Below are 19726 nucleotides of genomic sequence, written 5' to 3'. Positions count from 1 at the left end.
AATATTCCCATGGCACTTCTAGAATATATTAGCGGTGCACCAGTGTTTATTTTAAGATAGTTTGCGTTTGTCTGGTAGCAGTGTTACCAGCTACAGAAAATTTTAATTCCCGATTTTAGGGGGAAATTTTGGAAAAAATCGTTGTTTTGTCTATATTATTTCCCTCTGCTTGGCTACATCGCGACAAACGTACAAGTATCTGAAAGTCTCGTCCTTGCCCTACACAACAAACTATAGAAAATTTGAATAGGGTAATCAGGGGCAGGAGATTTTGTTCTCTAAGTGGAAAGATAACTGTGATTTTTTTTAAAGGTAAAATGAGATATTTTTAATCACATGCTTGCTTTATTAGATACCGTCTCAATACTTGTAGGATGTATTAGGAGAGATACCAAAGTTTATTTTAAGATAGTTTGTGTATGTGTGTATGATAGCAGTGTTGCCAGCTACAGAAACTTTTAAATCCGGATTTTAGGGGAAAATTTTGCAAAATTTCCGTTTGTCTCTATTATTTTCCTCTTTTTGGCTATACTCAAACGTACCAATATCTGAAAGCCTCGTTCATAGCCTAGAGAATACACCATAAAAAGTTTCAGTAGAATAATTAGGGGAAGTACAGTTTAGGTCTATAATAAACCATGTTCTGTAAATAATAAGAAAATTGTGAATTTCTGAGGTAGAATGAGTTTTTTTTTTAAAGTTCATTCTTACCTTGTTAGATATTTCCATGATACGTCTAGAATATATTAGTGGGGTATCAATTTTTATTTTCAGGTAGTTTTGGTCTGTCTGGTGACAGTGTTTCCAGCCAAAAATTCATGCCCGATTTTAGGTGAAAATTTTGGAAAATTTCCCTTTTTCCTCCAATTATTTCCCTCTTTCAGGCTACATTATAACCAAGTACGACTATCCGAAAACCTCCTCATTGGCCTACAGAATGCACTATAAGAAGTTCCAATAGAATAATTAGGGAAGCTGTAGTCCGGCATATCTGTTGATTTTTGCTTCTGAGACGTAAAAAGTGTCAAAATTTCATGTGTATAATGCCAAAAATTTTTTTCTTTCTTTCAATGGAAGCCAGCCGCTTCTGGTTTCCACTGTACCTTGTCAACACACTAGAGATTTTTTAGGTGACTTAGACCCATGTGTCAACAGTGGTGCTAGATACTAAAAAATCTAATATTTCGTAAATTTCCGCCCTACATATCCATCAATTTCCCTCCGGTTAATAACAGTGCAATGTAACGTACACAAAAATAAAGAGCCACTCCCTTTTCTTAAAAGAAAAAAAACAGGCCTTTACCATATCAATTTGGGAAATTCCGAAACAATGTTTTTGAGCAATAAGTCACTAACTAAAATGTAGGAGAACGCCTAGAACGACCTGGGGTCGAATGCAATAATCGCACAATTTTGCTCGTATAGGTACAAACAAACAAACGATTTGTAAGTTACGAGGGCTTCGACTCAATTTCTGCTGACTATTTCACTTATCTGCAACACAAATCAATAAATAATGGTTGCCAGAAAAAGAAACAGACATTAAAAAAAAAACATGACAAAGAACGATGTTTTTTTTATTGAAAAAACTTCACAGAAAAAAGTTTTTTACAACGCTAGTGGTAGACAAACAGCGTGTGCGTGGGTTTTTTCGGGGTTCTCCTGTTTCGTCCCACTTTCTTCATTCCACCATTTTATTTATTTCTCGTAACCACCGTCTCTTTAGCCTAGCCGGCATAATCATGGGACGTAAAATTTAAATATTCCATTTCATTTCTATTTTCCACAATATAAGGATTGTTGGAAGGTTTTGCTATGCTTTTACAAGACGTCTTAAAGTATGATTATTGTTGTATACATTGCCGCCCGCAGAGTGGAGCAAGGGGTTAGTTACATCACCTATATTTTTGAAAAGTGTTCAATTCTTTGAAATGCACGTCAAAACTTGTCAGATTGAGAAAAAAATGAAATCTTTAAGTTTTACGTCCCGCGGATATGCCGGTTAGGCTAAAGGAGACGGTGAGGATGAGAGACGAGTGAAATGGTGGAATGAAGAAAGTGGGAGGAAACGGGAGAACCCCGTGAAAACCCACGAGCACGGTGTTTGTTCACCACAAGATTCACTTGGCGGGGGCTGGGATCGAACCCGGGACCCCAAGCACCAGAGGTGAACGCTCTACCACTGAGCCACCGCGCCCCCTTGTCAGATTGACTTGATGATACATTGTTATATTTAATACATTAGTAAGAAAATCTATAGAACTATAGATATTTACTACATTTAAATATATACATAGTTTCGTAGGCAGGATTCATTTCGGAATGGGTCCGGGGGTCCTTCCCCGGGAAGTTTACGGCAATGGGGAAACTAAAACGCAATTTTTGGGTTTCTTTTAATTAATTTAAAATTTTCGGGCTGTGAGGGGTCCTCTGTGTTTGGTAATGTGGGGACTGATAACTTTATTTTAGGTTGTTATTTTAACAACTCTTCGAAATTTCGGAGGGTGGAGGATTGTCACTAAAACAAGTATATTATGACTGTCCTTTTCAGACATGATATACTAATATTGGTAGTTGAAGATTTACACACATATAATTACCTTATATATGTTTATTCTATTAAGTTTCACGCACTTATGCGCACATTTTGATTGCCATCCATTCTAACTGCAAAATCTCTATTAACGTTTTGAATTGAAATGAAAATATTTTTCCGAGGATTTGTTCTTAGGAGATGAATGATTGATGAGAGGGAAGTGATTAAAATTATATTTTGTGTGCTCTCGAACCGGAAATTGGGCTCAAGATTATGTACACCAAATTCACACGCGCTAGCCAATAAACCAGAAGGGACAGCGCAATATATGTGCGCTGGTGTGCGCAATATATATAGGGTGTCTCAAAAGTCCCTTACCACCCCCATTAAAATCCAAATGGGTGTACTTTCAGCGAATTTGATGTGGTAGGTGAACTTGAGGGTTAGGGGGACACTTTCTGGCGTAGGTTACGCGGACGGCCGTCATCTTGAATTTACCTTTTTTATTACAAACGCTACATGACCCACGTAGCGTCATGTGATACATGACCACAGGATAGAATTTCACCAGAAAACCGAACCTGAAGTCAAATTACATTTATCTTTATGTGGTAAACAGTTATCCACAATTGAAGCTGTGAATTTGACTGCGTTTCTTTTGTGTTGCAGGTTGTCAATCATGCCGTTAACGAGGGACGAGTGCATCCAGATCATCAAAATATGGGGCGGGAGGAGTGTCCGCGCAGTGGCTGCCGATTTCAATGCGTGTCATCCACAACGAGCACCTGTATCGCATGTTGCTGTGGCACGGTTATTGACCAAGTTCGAGGAAACGGGAACAGTTGTGTATAGACCCCGTAGTGGACGGCCAAGGACAGCCACGGACGAAGAAACAGTTGCTGCCGTGCTGGCCTTCTCGAAGTCGCCGCAGCGAAGCACACGTCGTTTAGCAATGCAGTGTGCCGTGAGTCAGAGTTCAGTGCACAGGCTGCTCCAAAGGCATAAGTGGCATCCATATAAGATGCAATTGCAGCAATACTTGTCGGAGGACGATCCCGATCGTCGCGTCCAGTTTTGCGGGTGGGCTATTGAGCAATTGAGGGTTAATCTGCTGTTCGTTATGCAGATAATTTTTTCGGATGAAGCCCATTTCTACGTAAATGGTGAGGTCAATAGGCAAAACATGCGCTATTGGTCCCGTGACAACTCCGTTTGGACAGATCTCTCGAAAATGACCGGTGCAGGGAAAACTATGGTATGGGCAGGCATATGGGGAACAAAGATCGGCAGTCCGTTTTTATTCCAGGAAAGTTAAGTGCAGACCGATACTTCGTGTTGTTGCAGGAAAACATAATGCCGGCTCTGATATCCGAGGATGGTACCTTTTTCAGGTTCTTCCAACAAGATAGTGCACCTCCCCATTATGGTATCCAGGTGCGTCAGTTCCTGGATGAACAATTACCTGGGAAGTGGATTGGTCGACGTGGACCAGTGGAATGGCCTACCCGATCACCAGACTTAACCCCCTTGACTTCTTCCTGTGGGGACATTTGAAGGCTATGGTGTATGCTGTGAAAATTCGTGATGTTCGCCATCTGGAACAACGTATCATGGCTGCCTGTGAACAAATATTCCCAGAAACCTTAATACGTGTCCATAGCTATTAGGAGAAGCGTCTGAACACGTGCATTGCCCAGCACGGACATGTTGAGCACATTATGTAATACGAAAGTCAGACATGCAATTGTGGACAACTGTTTACCACATAAAGATAAATCTATTTTGACTTCAGATTCGGTTTTCTGGTGAAATTCTAGCCTATGGTCATGTATTACATGACCCACGTAGCGTTTATAATAAAAAAAGTTAAATTCAAGATGGCGGCCGTCAACGTACCCTACGCCAGAAAGTGTCACCCTAACCCTCAAGTTCACCTACCACATCAAATTCGCTGAAAGTACATCCATTTGGATTTTAATAGGGGTGGTAAGGGTCTTTTGAGACACCCTGCATATATACTCTTATTCTACAGACCTTGGTACAAGTTGCTTGTAAACCTGAGACCCCGCAAAATATTCCCAATCGGGCCCCTCAACACCCAAGGCCGGCCCTGCTCTCACTGATCATGGTACTTCCCTGTCCTCAGATGAACATTAGACGAATTACTCCGCCGATCCCAAGGAAACCGATTCAAGTGTGACACGAAATTGTGGACGAGTTTATAGGAAAACGAAGTGTTTTTGTGTGCAATTCAAACCCAGTATAGGGAAAGACCCTCAATCTTAACTGTTCTGGAGATATAGAGGAATAAGAGGAAGGCTGGTACTCTGATGTTATGCAAATTTTTGAATAGGTAGCGATAGTACAAGTAAAAGAGACTTTTAAAAATGCAGAATTCCTTCACCCACTAAACTTTAGTAATACATTGCATTAGACCTGAGGGTTTCAAGACAGAATAGTCCATGAAAATTCTAGGTGAAGAATATTTTGGAGGGGGAAAGCGAAAATAACGGAATTCCATTGTTGACTGAAATAGGCGTGTAAGGTGTTTAACATTGTAAATATAGGTTTCTTGGTACTCTGAATCGAATTAAAGCATCATGAGGTCAAATAGGATGCAAAATGTTTAAAAGGAAAATAGAAAGCGGACGTTTTCAACAAAATGTGTTTATGTTTCATATTATTATATTTATCTTTCAATAGCGCTTTTGCACAAAATATGGCCTTGTATTTTTGTTCACGTAATAACGTCTCTGTTCCTTTCCCAGTATAATTAATACATTTTTGTATCACCTTCTCTCATTTTCTACGAACTAAAGACATGATATATTAGCCAATTTTGTTCTTCGTGTCAATGACGTTTGTTATTCTCATAGCCCCTTCTTTTACCGGCACTGGGTAAAAGTTACGCCACACACCTCAACGTTCAACACCACTTTTATTCGCTCTGGTGCATCTTTCTTAACGTTTAAATACACTTTTCAAGCATATTCGCTCGCAACATAGCCGAAAATAACAAAATATCAGAGCACCTTTCTCCTTAACCCTCTGTATATCCGGAACGGCTGAAATCGAGGGCTTCTCTCTCTAATGGAATTGATTTTTCACAAAAAAAAAAGAAAGAAAGAAAAAAAGAAAAAATCGATTGCGCATAAACTCGTCCAGAATTTCGTGTCACACTTGAATAGAGATGCAAAAAAGCCGGCTTTTTTGAATCGATGGTTTTTTTCACATAAAAAGCCGGCTTTTTTGGGAAAAAAACGAGAATTTTGGAAATTTTGGCTTTTTTCAACTTCATGATTTTTCTATCTAAATAGCTTTCTTATAGTATATTCTATAATTAGATAAAAATTCCATGACCTGAATGTGATATTTCGCTCTGAAATTCACCATCAAGATGGATGGAGCACATGTTTTACGAATTAAAGCTAACATGAAGAATGTAGTATTTGAGGGTAATTTTAGAGGCTATTTAACTTTATTTTAACTTTTGAGTTATCGACATCTTTTTTCTTCTCTAGTTTGTCATCCGTGTTTCATTTCTAAGAGCTTTTAGTACTCTAGTTTCTAGCGCAAAAGTTAAACTTGCCCGTTTTTCTATTTATCCGTCAAAGTGTACGTTTTTCAATGTATCCGTCAAACCGTACTTCCACATTTCTGTTATACTGTAGCTGTGAAGTGATTTAGCAATAATTTTCCGGACACAACCTTGAATACCAATTTATACAAATAATCAGTAGCGGATTTAGAAAAGTACTTTAGGAGGGTTTTTTCTGATTGTTTCGTTTCCTAAAAAATCCTAATTTTATTTGGAAAGTGCTTGAAGTTTATGAGTACAGGCATAACTAATATTTCGTTTCGTTTATATGTTTAGCAATAATCTTCCGGATACAACTTTAAAGATCATTTTATACTGAGAATCAGTGGCGGATTTAGAAAAGTATTTTGGGAAGGGTTTCTTACTAATGTTTAGTTTTTTTAAACATTCGTAATTTTTATTTGACGGGAGCTTAAAGTTTATGAGTAAAGGCATAAATAATAGATATTTCGTTTGTTGCAGACATTCCGTAACTTTGGGGAACGGGCTTCAGACCGAAAGACCGCTCCCCTAACCTTCGCAAAACCGTCACTGCTGGTAATTAGTAATAATAACGATTTAAAAACAATAAAAAAGGAAGTCGCCCAACTCACAGTACACGCACTATTTCTACATTCACAGATGGAATGAAGAAAAGCTTTGTCAGAATGGTCGAATGCTGGTTAATCCCGGACTTCCCGATAGAAGCGCAAAAGCTAATCACTCAGTCATGTTTGTTGTGCAGTTGTATTTAGCCTAACTTAAATATATTCCGTAGTCTTTTTTTTTGGGGGGGGGTCCGTAATGATATGTTGAATCTCTCTTGTTAAAAATTCAGAAAACTTGAGGATTGGGTAAACTGTGATGGTGGTTCTATAAAACTTAACTGTAGAATTTCAAGAATATACAGAACCAAAAACTCTAGATGTGCAGCCTTTAAGTGTATCATATAAATCTAAGTATTTCTCTTATGTTTTATTTTAATTTTATTTTGTTTCAAAAAGAGGGTATGGAATATTTTGAAGTAAAAATACTACATACTATTTTGCTAGTTATTTGTGTATTCTTTAAAAAGAAGTGTTTACTTTTAGGGTTGGCTGATTTACACCAACTTTTTTTTTTAATAACTGGTTTAAACCACAAAAATAAAAAGAATGAAAAATGCGAATCGTGTGAACTTCATGGTAACGTTTCCAGATATCAAATCACCTGCAATAGTTTTATTTCCTTTTCACCTTTTAATCAAGGTGTCCCATGTTCAATTCTCGGTCGAACCACAATCCTTTTTTCATGCGTAACCCAAGTAGCGGTTCGGATGTCAGTTTAAGCGAAAGTCTTCTCCTTGATAACCTCGGTATTTCGTAAGGATGTTAAGCCTAAATATACGAAACAAACCAAATTGTATATTTCTACATGCCTAAATGCGTGTTGTTTTATAAAGAAGCCAATATTGCTTAAATATATTGATAGAAATTGGCAAAATTTATCGATTGCCTACGTAGCTTCCAACATTAGCTTGGATTGGACTTTCAATGATATCTACGTACCGGTACTAAATTTGTAATTTAATACCTTAGTTTTAGCGTACTGATTATGGTACGTTGACCTTCAAATTTTACATGCAAAGCAATAACAGGATTTTCCCGTTATTGTCTTACATTTCAAGTAATGACGGGATTTTCCCAATGGCTAGGGCAGGAGATTCTCAACTTAAGAAATTTACTGACCGCACTTCTTTAAGCTTATGGGAGTTCTTCCGGCATAACCCCGCTGTTGCATAATAACATCAAGGCGAAACAAACTTAGGCTATTTCTGTGAATATGTAATATAAATACATAAAGCAAAAAATCTAAGTCAAAAAAGCCTGGTTTAAACCAAAAAAGCCTGGTTTAAACATCCCCAAAAAACGGGTTTTTGGCATATTCAAAAACAACCACGGTTCTTGCCAACTCTGCTTACTTTTGTATATAGGAGGTTAAAAAATTCTTATTATATACATTGGTTAATCCTGTGGAATTCATAATGTAAATATGTTGAAGAAAAAATGTTTGAAATATTTTTTCGAAATTCATAGTTTATTTTCGATGTTTTATATTATTATCAGCATCAACCACTAATTAAATGATTTTTTGTGTTATAGAGAAGCGATACAAAGTCTCTTTTATCAATTTAAAGCAGTATTTTGAAAAAAGCCCAAAATTTCCGAAGCAAAAAAGCAAAGCAGAAAAAACCGAGTTTTTTTTCCAAAAAAGCCGGTTTTTTTCCGAGCCCTTGCATCTCTACACTTGAATCGTTTTCCTCGTTAGTATTATACAATATTTTACTCTGTGGCACTTCCACACTTCCAAAACGGATAAATCTCTCGTGAGCTACAGCTTTGCAATTTTTCACAGATCATGTCCTTCATCCTCAGTATTTTCTCATCACTACTCCTGAATTTCATACTCCACAAAAGCAGAAAAAGAATGCAACACCTGGGATTGATCATTTATCTTACGAACATATCTAAGAAACTGCAGACGACACGGCTTTTCTCGCTGTTGGCAAATCTGCAACTAATTGTGGCCCTTCAAAGAACACTCAATACTTTCATTACGTGTACAGGAAATTATACCTTCAAACAACACTCAATACTTTCATTACGTGTACAGAAAATTGTACCTAACTATCATCAACAAAAAACACAGGCAATAGTGTTCTTACGACCTAACAAATCCGAATCTCTTATGAGTCATTGTCGATAGACACGTTGTACGCATTTACACCCACTGTATCTGCTTGCGTGTGATCTTCGATTTCCAGGTCACGTGGAACGTCAACTTAAAGATGTTAAGAGATATGACTAAGGAGTCGATTAAAGTTCTTACGGAGACTTAACGGAATAATTTGGGGCCTAGAACCGGATGTTTTACTTGATACCTGGAAGGCGTATCTTCGTCCCATCTTAAATTTTGGATATTCCGGATAGTGCAATGTTCCCGCTTTACACTACGAAACTCTCTGCATATTGGAGACATACGTTATTCGACTAGCCAATAACCTTCGACTACATGATTCACATATGAATATATCTATCTCCTTTTTAAAAATAACGGAGCATGTAGCACAACTTCGCATCTTTGCAAACTCAGCATACACACAGAGCATCAGCTAACTTAAGACGTAATACAGCTCCTATTATGGATATAATAACAAGACTAAATCAAAAGACCACCTTTCTGTCTTCTTCCTCTTCATATATATATATATTTATACTTTCGTTCGTTGCACTGGCTACATCCCCCAGACGAAGACCTCCTCTGCTCTGTTTCTACAGCCTAACAGACGATATGATTTTATCTTACCGACCAATCCAAAAATTTCCTGTATATAGTAAAATTTTTGAACGCACCAGTTTCATCAGACTATCTTCGTGTCTCTATCCATAACTTACATGTACATCATATTGGTTTTCGATGTTAATTTAGTAACAAGAAGGTGCTTAGATTCTAAAATCTCCATACGAATCATTATGACATTCCACGTCCATCTTGTCTCGTTGTTTGCGACCTAGAGAAAGTTTTATATAAACTTTGACACACAAATCTCATTTTTAAATTTCACCTATTCTGGCTCCTTTTTCTTATCTGCACATCATCTTTCATTTTCTTTCTAACTGCCTCATTTCTGATATTATGCTGAGATGATGACAATTCGTCTCATTGTGCACATTTTTTAATATGCGGATGACACTTGTTTTTGAACAGCCCGAATCATCAGAGAAATTATTTTTTTCTTTTAGGATAGTGTTTTACTACTTTATCCATAGTGGAATAAGTGGCGACTCAGTATATTTTCGCAAGCAAATAATCTTTATTCCATTTCGCAAACGCCCTCGAGTAAAAAAAAATCTTTTTTATATAAATGTTCATGGCATACGCATGCTTCAAACAGGACACTTACCTTGGTCTCACATTCGACTATCACTTTACTTGGATGCCCCTTCTGAAAGAAATACCGTTTAAGAAAAAGTCTTATTGGTACTATATAAGCATTACAACCCGTTTCAGTTCTTACTTTCCTGTGAAAGTAAGCCACAACAACACATTGAGCAAGGAAATGTGAGAATATATACAACACACAATCACGTAAGAGTTTCAACAAAATTAATGTATCTTCCTGAGACTTCCACTATGTCTCCTGATAGCGAGATGGAGTGGAAATCTGATGAAAAAACAGTTATTGTGTTGAACCTCTTACGTCGTTTTATATACTCTCACATATCCTTACTCAGTGCGTTGCTGTGGTTTACGTTGACAATATGGAAACAAGACCTGATAGAATAGTATCTTACTACCTAAAATGTCTTTCTGCGTTGTATGTTTGGCCGTCCTGACTGGAACTTTGCATTAACTTTCATCGATGACTACGTAAAAATTCCTGAACGTCATGATTTCTGTTTATCTGATAGAATTAATCTTCCAAGTCCAAGGCAAGAGCTTTATGACGGGATATTTTTCTCAAATTCATTGTCACATATTATTACGGGAATCCCTTACTTCTGAGCCCTTTGAACATTGACCGGGGGTACGATCTCGTATAACATAGTTACTTGACTTTTTTAATTGCTCTTTCCCCTCTATCTCAAAACTCTATCTCTCGACTATCTTTTTGCTTATGCCTACTCTTACGCAATTTGCTCTTTAAGTTTCAGATACATCGTTGCACTGTAAACGTATAGTACTAACTGAGCTTCATTCGTCGACATCGCTGTTCAAAATAGTCTCTGAACAAGAAGATATTCAACATTCGTTTGTCTAGCATTTATCATGTTTGCCTTGTGAAGTGGACAGGCCTAATCATCGTCTCTTAATCTTCCTGCCTTAATGATAATGATCACAAGATGACAATATCACGTTGAGAGTGTAAGAAACCTGAAATATAATAGAGTTAGGGCTAAAACAAATGACATTTGAGTTTTTCCCACAAATCTTCTACACCAGCAACACCGTTTTCTGCACCAATGTTTGCACCTTTCATTCGGAATAAAGGGTATAACCCTCACAAGAGCTCTAGCCTTGGGCTCGCTAAAGAAAGGCCAAATTAACAATACTTAATATTGGCTCTCAATTATCCGACCAAGGTACCAATTCCTATCAGCCATAGGTTTTGAACGATTCTTAGTTATAAAGGCGATCCTTCAATCATTGCAACGGGCGTAGTGGTGAGGCGAAACCGACAGTTTGATTCAAGAATTGCAATACATTTTTGCCTTTCATTATCCTTCACATCTTTATTTTGCAGGTACTCTTCATCTCAATTACTTATTTCATTGGATCAACAAAACGATCTTGACGAACAGGGACGTCGACACTGGACAAAAAGCACAGTAAACTTCTGGTCCAAATAAGAGCTAATAACAAGACTGAAAAACTGAAAAAAGAGAAAGGCGTCCTAGGTAGGTGTTCGACTGCTTATGATTCTTCTTACAACTCGTAACACCAGCAGCTAAGAAAAATCACCAATGTTACAAAGCATTACTCTTTACAACTTACGCAATCTAAGTGTACCGACATGAAATACTGTTCCCCGACCAAAGGCAGCAATTTGTTTCTTTAGAGGATATCTGCGAAGCGACTTTGTATACTTATTTACTTTCCGATTACGAACTAAAGTTCTAAAACGAGATACTAATCCATCTTCAAATCAACTACTTCAAGGAAGCACAATTTACTCAGAGTACTAAAACTTGTAACGTGATCATAATCAAATCAACGGATCCGAACTTCGCCATTATTACTCGTAATAAACACTCTCTGAAAATTTTTATTAAAATATCATTTGCAAAAACTAACAGAAAAGCATATTAAACTTTAACCTCCTCAACAATGACAACCTACTTTATGAGTAGTCATACGTGGAGTAGAACCAAATAGAAATGACAAGTACTTGATGATTTATATTGCAAAGTAAGCTTCCATTTACAAAGAGCACCATCACATTCGTGTCGAATCATCGCACACCTCACTTTTCCTTGCATTGAGCTATGAGAATGTCAAATACGTAACTCATACCACAGTGAAAAGACATAATCCTACGAAAAGTGAATAGTGTTTTAAAGTTCACAATGTAAAATCTTGTTCGAATTTCAACAATCCACTGGCATCTAGCGCCTGTGATGCCCATTCTATTTGCAGTTACAAAAGCAAAGCACGTACACGTTTTGAGTGTAACAAAGGAGATGTTTTCGTACTCTTACTGTTTACAAAAAGTACTGACAAAACTGTGGATACGTCAACTATAGTTATTCATACAATTCTAATCAACGAGATTTTTTTTTTTCTTTTTGTCGCATGGCACTTCAAAACATTTTTCTTTTTTAAGAACCCGTCTTTCAATTAACTCAATTGGCAGCCAAAGGGAGCCTCAATATGAAATTTTAAATAAGAATGTGTACCTTTTGTCTTCTATCATCAAAACTTGCCTTACTAATATCCAACAGTGAGCTTTCATACAAGAATGCCATTATTAATTTATTGTATCTGAATATCAGTTCCTCACAGAAACAAAGTACTTAGTTCGAACAGCAACTTTGTGAGGACATACATGCCTTCCTACATAATGATATCCACCCTACAGTTACAAGCCGAAAAACTGAACTACGACCTGAAAAACGAATCCATTACTAACATATCACATATGTTGTGCCTTTTGCACTTCACCTCCCACCCAAATTTTCCTTCACATTTTATGATTATAGTATTAAAGTTATAATGTCCTTCATATAATCTGAAACCTAGCTATTATTGATTCTTCACTGTCCTTAAGGTACAACTTTAAGGGAAACTAGCTATAAGGTCATAATCACCTCCAATAGTCTTAATATTCCAAAATTAAAATTAAAGGATAACCTTTATAATGTCTGCTATTCCATATTTACATCTATATTTACCTTCGTTACTATTTTCTTGGTTGACATTGAAACAACTAGTAAATTTGAAACACTCTCTTGAACCAACAGTATATAACTTTTATCCACAATCCTCCTTATTATCTTCTAAAACCTTCCATAGAACCCGTTGCTGCAGCATCTTATTAACCTAATTAAAGAATTTATACCATGACACGAACGCATTTTATTAAAACGGCTTCATTATTACCTACAAGTGAAGAATAAACTGGTAGCCATTAAAACTGGATTCCTTCCATGGTATTCCACTGAAAACCAGTTACTCAAATTATCTTTCCATCTTGTCAACCATTTTAATAAGCGCTTATCTTTCGTTTTGATATTCTAGGATAATGGACAAGCGTTTTTTAATACTGTTTCACATAAGGGCTTAGTTTATAAACTAAAACCTCTGCTTACGCTTTCAAATGTAGAATTGAAAATTTTCTTCCGTCAGTACCAAGGTTCGTTCAGATCAACATAGCCAAGTCTGACACCATTCAAGTTAGCGCCGATGTGCCACAGATCAGTTCTATACATTTCATTTTCTGTATGTAGGATTTATACCTTAATCTGTCTCCATTATATACACTACAATTAGCTCATGATACTGCTCACCTAGCGTTGGGATCTTGCGTTTTCCGATTTATAACTTCTCACAATTCTTATTGAACAAACTTAATAAGTAATGCCTGAAATTGAAGCTGAAGCTAAGACTAACAAGAAAAAAATAACTATCTTTGAGCTCGAATAGGATAAATATTGTAACAGTCGCAGTCCAGAACGTTTACATTTAACCAATTCTGAATGTCCAATGCCACTCGAAAATAGTCTCAAATATCTACGTATACTTTTCGACAAACATTTTAAGTGGAAGCATCATCCCACAGAACTGGAAGCTAACATATACCGCTGTTTGAAACTTTACAAAATCTTAAGACACAATGTGCAGTCACTATATTAAACTTCTACTGGCTACGGATAGTCTTTGTACGGCCAGCAGTAACATACGGCCATCTTGCTTGGTTATCAGCTCTCTGACTTTCTATGAGCGCCTCCAAGTTCCTACTCCCTTGCTTTCGATACTCCCAATGCTGTAATATATAGTTGTGCGTTACTTCCAACATCTTGTGCCACACCACTACCAATTACACAAACACTGTATTGCAGCACGATTCGATCTGGCACATTTAATATTTCATGATCTAGACCAAGTTTTTGCTTTATCACGATATAGATACACATAAGTGGATCATCATCTAGCTATACACAAACCACAGACTGAGATAATCCAGAGTGCTGTATTTCTCACCGCAATCCACATATATACTGCTCATAACATCAGTTCATGACTGCAGACCTCACTCACTAAGGCACCATTTCTTCACCGTATTCCGCTCTCAGAAGTTATAGCACTGAAGAAATACATTTTCACCATATAAATTCTACAACTTCGCATCATATCTTCAAACATTCTGTAATCATTCTAAAAAAAATAAAGCTCCGTAACCATGGAAATAAATCTGCCCAGAAAGAACTTATTGCCTTTTCCGGTCCGGTTCTCCTCGTTCGGGAATAAAGCTCTTGTTAGAAAGATGCAGATATATTCTGACGACCTATTTGCAGTTTTAAAGTCGGTCGTTGTCGCCATCTTTCTACTGGTTTTTGAATATCTACGTTCTGTTAATACCAGATGTTTCTCGTCATGCTTCGAGTACAATTAGTCAGACCGATTTAGCCAAGGGTATCCAGTTGTGTGAATTTGGCATGTGATCCATCCTACCTTGACCACTATTGAAACGGGTTGTCAGATCTTGGGATTTCAATTAATCATTTTGTCAAAGCCTTTCATCTTCATCACGATCTTGTGGCCCGCTATCGGTTTACCTTACAGCGAACCAGGCTTAAGTCTTTGGACAATGATTGGAAAGTTGATATGGAGATTTTCAACCTGTTTCCACCATATCTCTGCTCACTGTACGAAGAAACGAAAATAACATAGGCTGGGACATATGCGAACTTCAAAAACTTGAAACATCTCTGTAACTTCTGCTATATCAAATCAAGCGAGTTGTCTATCTTTCTAAAATAATTGTCTGTGCATTACAGTATCAAATCTCTTAACCACCAAAGCAGTAGAAGTTTGCTTCCGCATCATTTTTCTGATGTAGAACTCGACGGCACTTTATCACTACGCAACATATCTGGGAATCTCAAATTATTATAAAACACTGCTTTATCTCTTGACCTTTTCTTACTACAAACCTTTGCTATCAACTTCTCCAGCGAAAATCTTATTATCATCCAGTTGCGTAAACATTTACCAATCATGTTACTTCAAAAAGTCGGTAAGAATCGAACCGGCTATTTTTTTTTTAAGTCCAGCCTCCAATTTGGAATTCAAAGTTCGAAAAAGAGCATTCCTTGACATATTTTTTTATACAGTTAATCATCACTTTTTATCTAACAAGCAATTTACTCAACCAAACCAATTTTCTATGTATATTTCGTTATTCATGGAGTTGATCGTAGTTATTCACAAGACGAAACAAGCGAACAATTGCAAAGTTCATAAATACAGCCATAAACAAACATTAATAGTGCCATTTATATGAATAATGGAGACAGTCGACTTATGTATGGCGAGCCATTAATGGGCAGTTTACATACTTCAACTAAATACACACTGATCGAGATAATGGACTACCCAGCATGATCACGTTCCTTGTTCAATAATTCCTGTATTTAGCAGAAAAAGTATCATCACATATCTGGTGCCTGTCCGTTGGCTATGCCTTGCGCGTTCTGTTTTCTAATTACTATAAATGTTGAATACCATTAATTTTAGCCCTGTTGTTTATTTGGAAAACTTTCTTGTGTGTTACCGTAGTGTAAAGATGTAAACTTAGAAGGAAAAGTAAAATGCTTCCGAAGAAAAAACTGTATGAATTTATTCAAATTACCAGTTAATAAAGATGAAAATTTGCTTTTTAGACACTGCTAACTCTGAAATTACAACGTACTATCATAAACTTTAGAAATTAATGGAAGTAAATTAAAGTATCTAAAGTGTGTAAAAGAGTCCACGGGACAACTCTAAACTGCAATGTCATGAATAAACTTACATTTGAGGTATATAATAAACTATGAATCTTTATGCGAGTTAGGCAAAAGTGACAAAACATGCCCCGAGTACACTTTGGAATATTTTCACATGTTACAGGGACAGAAGAGAAAGCAGTATCAGTGACCATATGACATACTGAAATTCATACTCAACAAGGAACATGTTTGGAAGATATTTCAGAAATTACGAATTCTGTTAAACAAAGCTAATTAATAATCCTACGATTCTGACTATGATATCTTAAATTATCGAATCTACCTTTTTAGTGAAATCAATTTTTAAATTTACTTTAAATATAAGATCTCTTTTCATGTAAGAGAATATATTTGGAATACCGTTCGATATTCCGGACAAGTATATGGTCTTAACATCTTGTGACATAACATGTGCCTTCCTTAATTACATTCTGGAATGACTCATGAAAATATTCACTATTATGACGTTTCTCTCGTGCATGATATTACACATGGAGTGAAACTGGATTTTAATTTGAATCTGACTTTACAATGATCACAGCAACAAGCCTTTTAGAAAGTTTGTGTTACCATGTAGTTTCCTAAATTTCCAACTTCAATAAATCTTTTCCCACTGCAGAAAAATTTGAGGTTATTCTCCAATATGTAGTAAGAAATACGCTTTTGGAATCTAATCTGAAGGAACAATATACCACAGTGCGGACGTATTTTTTTTTTATCTCAATGTATTAATAAATGCTCTCCTACGTTTGCAGCTTGGGTGAACCCCCTCCAAACTAGAGATAGATATCAGATTTTTAATCTGTATGTATTAACATATGCTTTCTCGCAATTTTTCTTCTGGTGAACCCCTTTCCACACATTGGATAAATGTGAGGCCTTACACCTGTATGTGTTAAAACATGTCGCTTCAGATAGTCAGCTCTTTGGAATCTCTTGTCACATTGCTGACAGGTGTATTGTTTTCCGCCTGTATGTGCTAACATATGGAGCTTTAAATATCTAACATTTCGGAATTCTTTTCCACACTCCGGACAAGAATGCGGTTTCTCACCTGTATGATTTAGCATATGCTCTCTTAAATGCGACTTCTGAATGAATTTGCGTCCACAATGTTCACAGCTATGATGTTTTTCACCTGTATGAATTGATGTATGCCTTCTTAAACTTCCAGTTTCAGTAAAAGCCCTCCCACATTCGTGACAAATATAACTTCTTTCACCTGTATGCTTTCGTATATGATTTATTACTTTCGATTTTAGATAGAACTTCATGCCACAATGTTCACAGTTATAAGGTTTTTTGCCTGTATGAATTGACATATGTCTTCTTAAAGTTCCAATTTCAGTGAACGTCTTTCCACATTCCAGGCAAATATGAGGTCTGTCTCCTATGTGAATTAATATGTGATTTTTCACACCTGATTTTTCAAAGAACATCTTTCCACAATATTCACAACTGTAAGTTCTCTCACGTAGATGTTTTATTATCATGTGGCGTTCTAAAGATGATTTCATTGTGAATCCCAGTCCACACTCTCCACAACTGTAAAGTTTTTTATCTGTATGTGTTAATGCGTGCTTTGCTAATGTTGATTCTTCCGAAAGATATGCAGACATCTGAGTTAAGAAATCTGATTTATCATTAAATCTTTCGCCATCGAACTGGTAACCAGGATTTTTTTTCCGGTCAGTGCACCTGAAATACATGCTGGTAATCATACATACTATATCGTAAAGGGTCAACTGATGACGCTGTAGGCGCATAAAGATATAGACACATAATTAATATATAAGCGCATTAGTTTTTTTTTCTCTGAAATAGCTGGTAATTAATCTTGGAAATGTTTCGTTAATACCATTATACGAGTTGCTGCACAACAAACATTTGTATAGGTATTATATAAAAACAAGCAGAAATTATAAAACCTAGAGCTGCTACAAAATTATCTTTCGCTTGTATAACCTATTTAGGAAAACGTCATACATTTCCACAGTTTTTTTTAGTATATTCCTCAAATCATTTACCAATTACTGTTATGATATATATGGATATTTGAAATGTGGGAATTTGAAATTTGTGCGGAATTTATCATTACTAAAATATGCTTTAAATTGTACTTCATGGCAGAGTTTTTATGGATACTGGCCTTTATATAGAATTTCGGTTTAGTGGTTTCAAATTCTGCTATTATTTTGTCAAGAAAATCTTTTATAATGTATTTTTTTCTCTAGAGGTGACATTTTATGATAAGAATGGTAATAATATGATTTATAAATATGTGATTACAGCTAGTTTCTCAAATTATTTAACAATGGGGACGAGAAACTGGCATATATCTACGCTCGTTCACGTTAGAGCCGAGGATACATAGATCGAGAAAAAAGAGGAAGATCGACAAAATCTAAGGAAATAAGACAGCCTTACGTTGAGGTCGATGAGATTTTAGATAGTTCAGAGATCAATGTAGATGTTTATGAGGTATGAGGAAGAATAGAGAGAGACGAGTAGTCTGATATGACTCCAGTGAACACGTAGGTCGGAGGGGTGCGATGTCTTTCCTATCCTTATCGGTGAAAGGCTGAACTCCAAAATGCCGACTGGAGTTCAAATAGTGTCTCGTACATAGAACAAAGTGAATGCATTGTACTAAATGATATAATAATACTTTAAGAATTAATTATCTGCTATTACAATTTCTATAATTACTGCAGAAGTCTGTGAGCATTGATGTTTTAGCGGATTCATTCCCAGGTGGTAGCACAGATATTTCTGAGTATTCACTAATTACGTTTCTTTTCACCCCACTCTTACATCCTCAGAAAAAGTACGTAAACAGCAAAGATTAGTGATGTGGGAAATGTTATTTATATTGATAAATGTTGTAGTTCTTTTACTGTTATTGGAAATACAATTCTTATATATTTGTTCCCGTTACTTTTATTAATGAACAAATATTAATTGTTTCTCGTGTAAGCCCACTATACTGCTAAGAAACTTAAAATACAAAACAATTAATTTATATTATATAAAAATTTGTGTAAACTGCAAATTTTTTTGTCTTACCCCTTTAGTTGCGAATTCAGCAATATACAGAGCTTGAATCGTTCAACTAGAAAGAGACTGGAATTCAAGTCAACGCACAGTGGTTCAGAACGAGCAAAATCCTGACCAAAACCTATAACCCTTTATAACAATGTACAAAATGTTTCTAATGCCTAAAATATGTGAAAATTGTGTATTTATAGTAGTAAGAATCAACGAACACGTTCATCATTCGGTTGCACTAGCCTTATGTGCACGAGCGAGTTTGTAAGAAATGTTTGTAAATACTGATAAAATACTGCGTATTGGTACGCATTACGTCAGTACACTCACACATAAAATCTGCACTACACTCATACATACAAGTCTTCATTACACTGACACACACAAATGAAAAACGAGAATTGATTTTGTAAACCACATTTGTACGTCAATCATCACTGTCACTGTCAATATCGCTGAATAAAAATGGAATGCCTTCATTCTTTTGTTTGCTGGACGCCGCGTTGGCTCCTTCTGCTCCACGCTCCGACGTAT

At 36.3% G+C, this 19726-nt stretch overlaps 1 protein-coding gene across 3 annotated transcripts in view; it reads right to left on the bottom strand.

The window, feature by feature from the left end:
• Positions 1-19726, bottom strand: part of LOC145662925 (uncharacterized) — a 61152-nt gene that overhangs the window by 16420 nt on the left and 25006 nt on the right. The window contains exon 3 of one of the 3 annotated variants that reach the window (XM_081728940.1): positions 15727-17854. The exons of 1 other annotated variant lie outside the window; for it this stretch is intronic. In XM_081728940.1, coding sequence (XP_081585066.1) covers positions 16942-17854 — 913 coding nt within the window. In that variant the 3' untranslated portion in view covers positions 15727-16941. Of the gene's footprint in view, positions 1-15726; positions 17855-19726 lie in introns of those variants that run through there. One more of the 3 variants, XM_081728941.1, reaches the window with a different exon arrangement.

Source organism: Thermobia domestica, chromosome 10, assembly GCF_964235325.1.
Source record: "Thermobia domestica chromosome 10, izTheDome1.hap1.1, whole genome shotgun sequence".
Taxonomy (NCBI): Eukaryota; Metazoa; Arthropoda; class Insecta; order Zygentoma; family Lepismatidae; genus Thermobia; species Thermobia domestica.
Note: the sequence above shows the minus strand (reverse complement) of the source record. Positions and strands in the feature narration are given on the sequence as shown.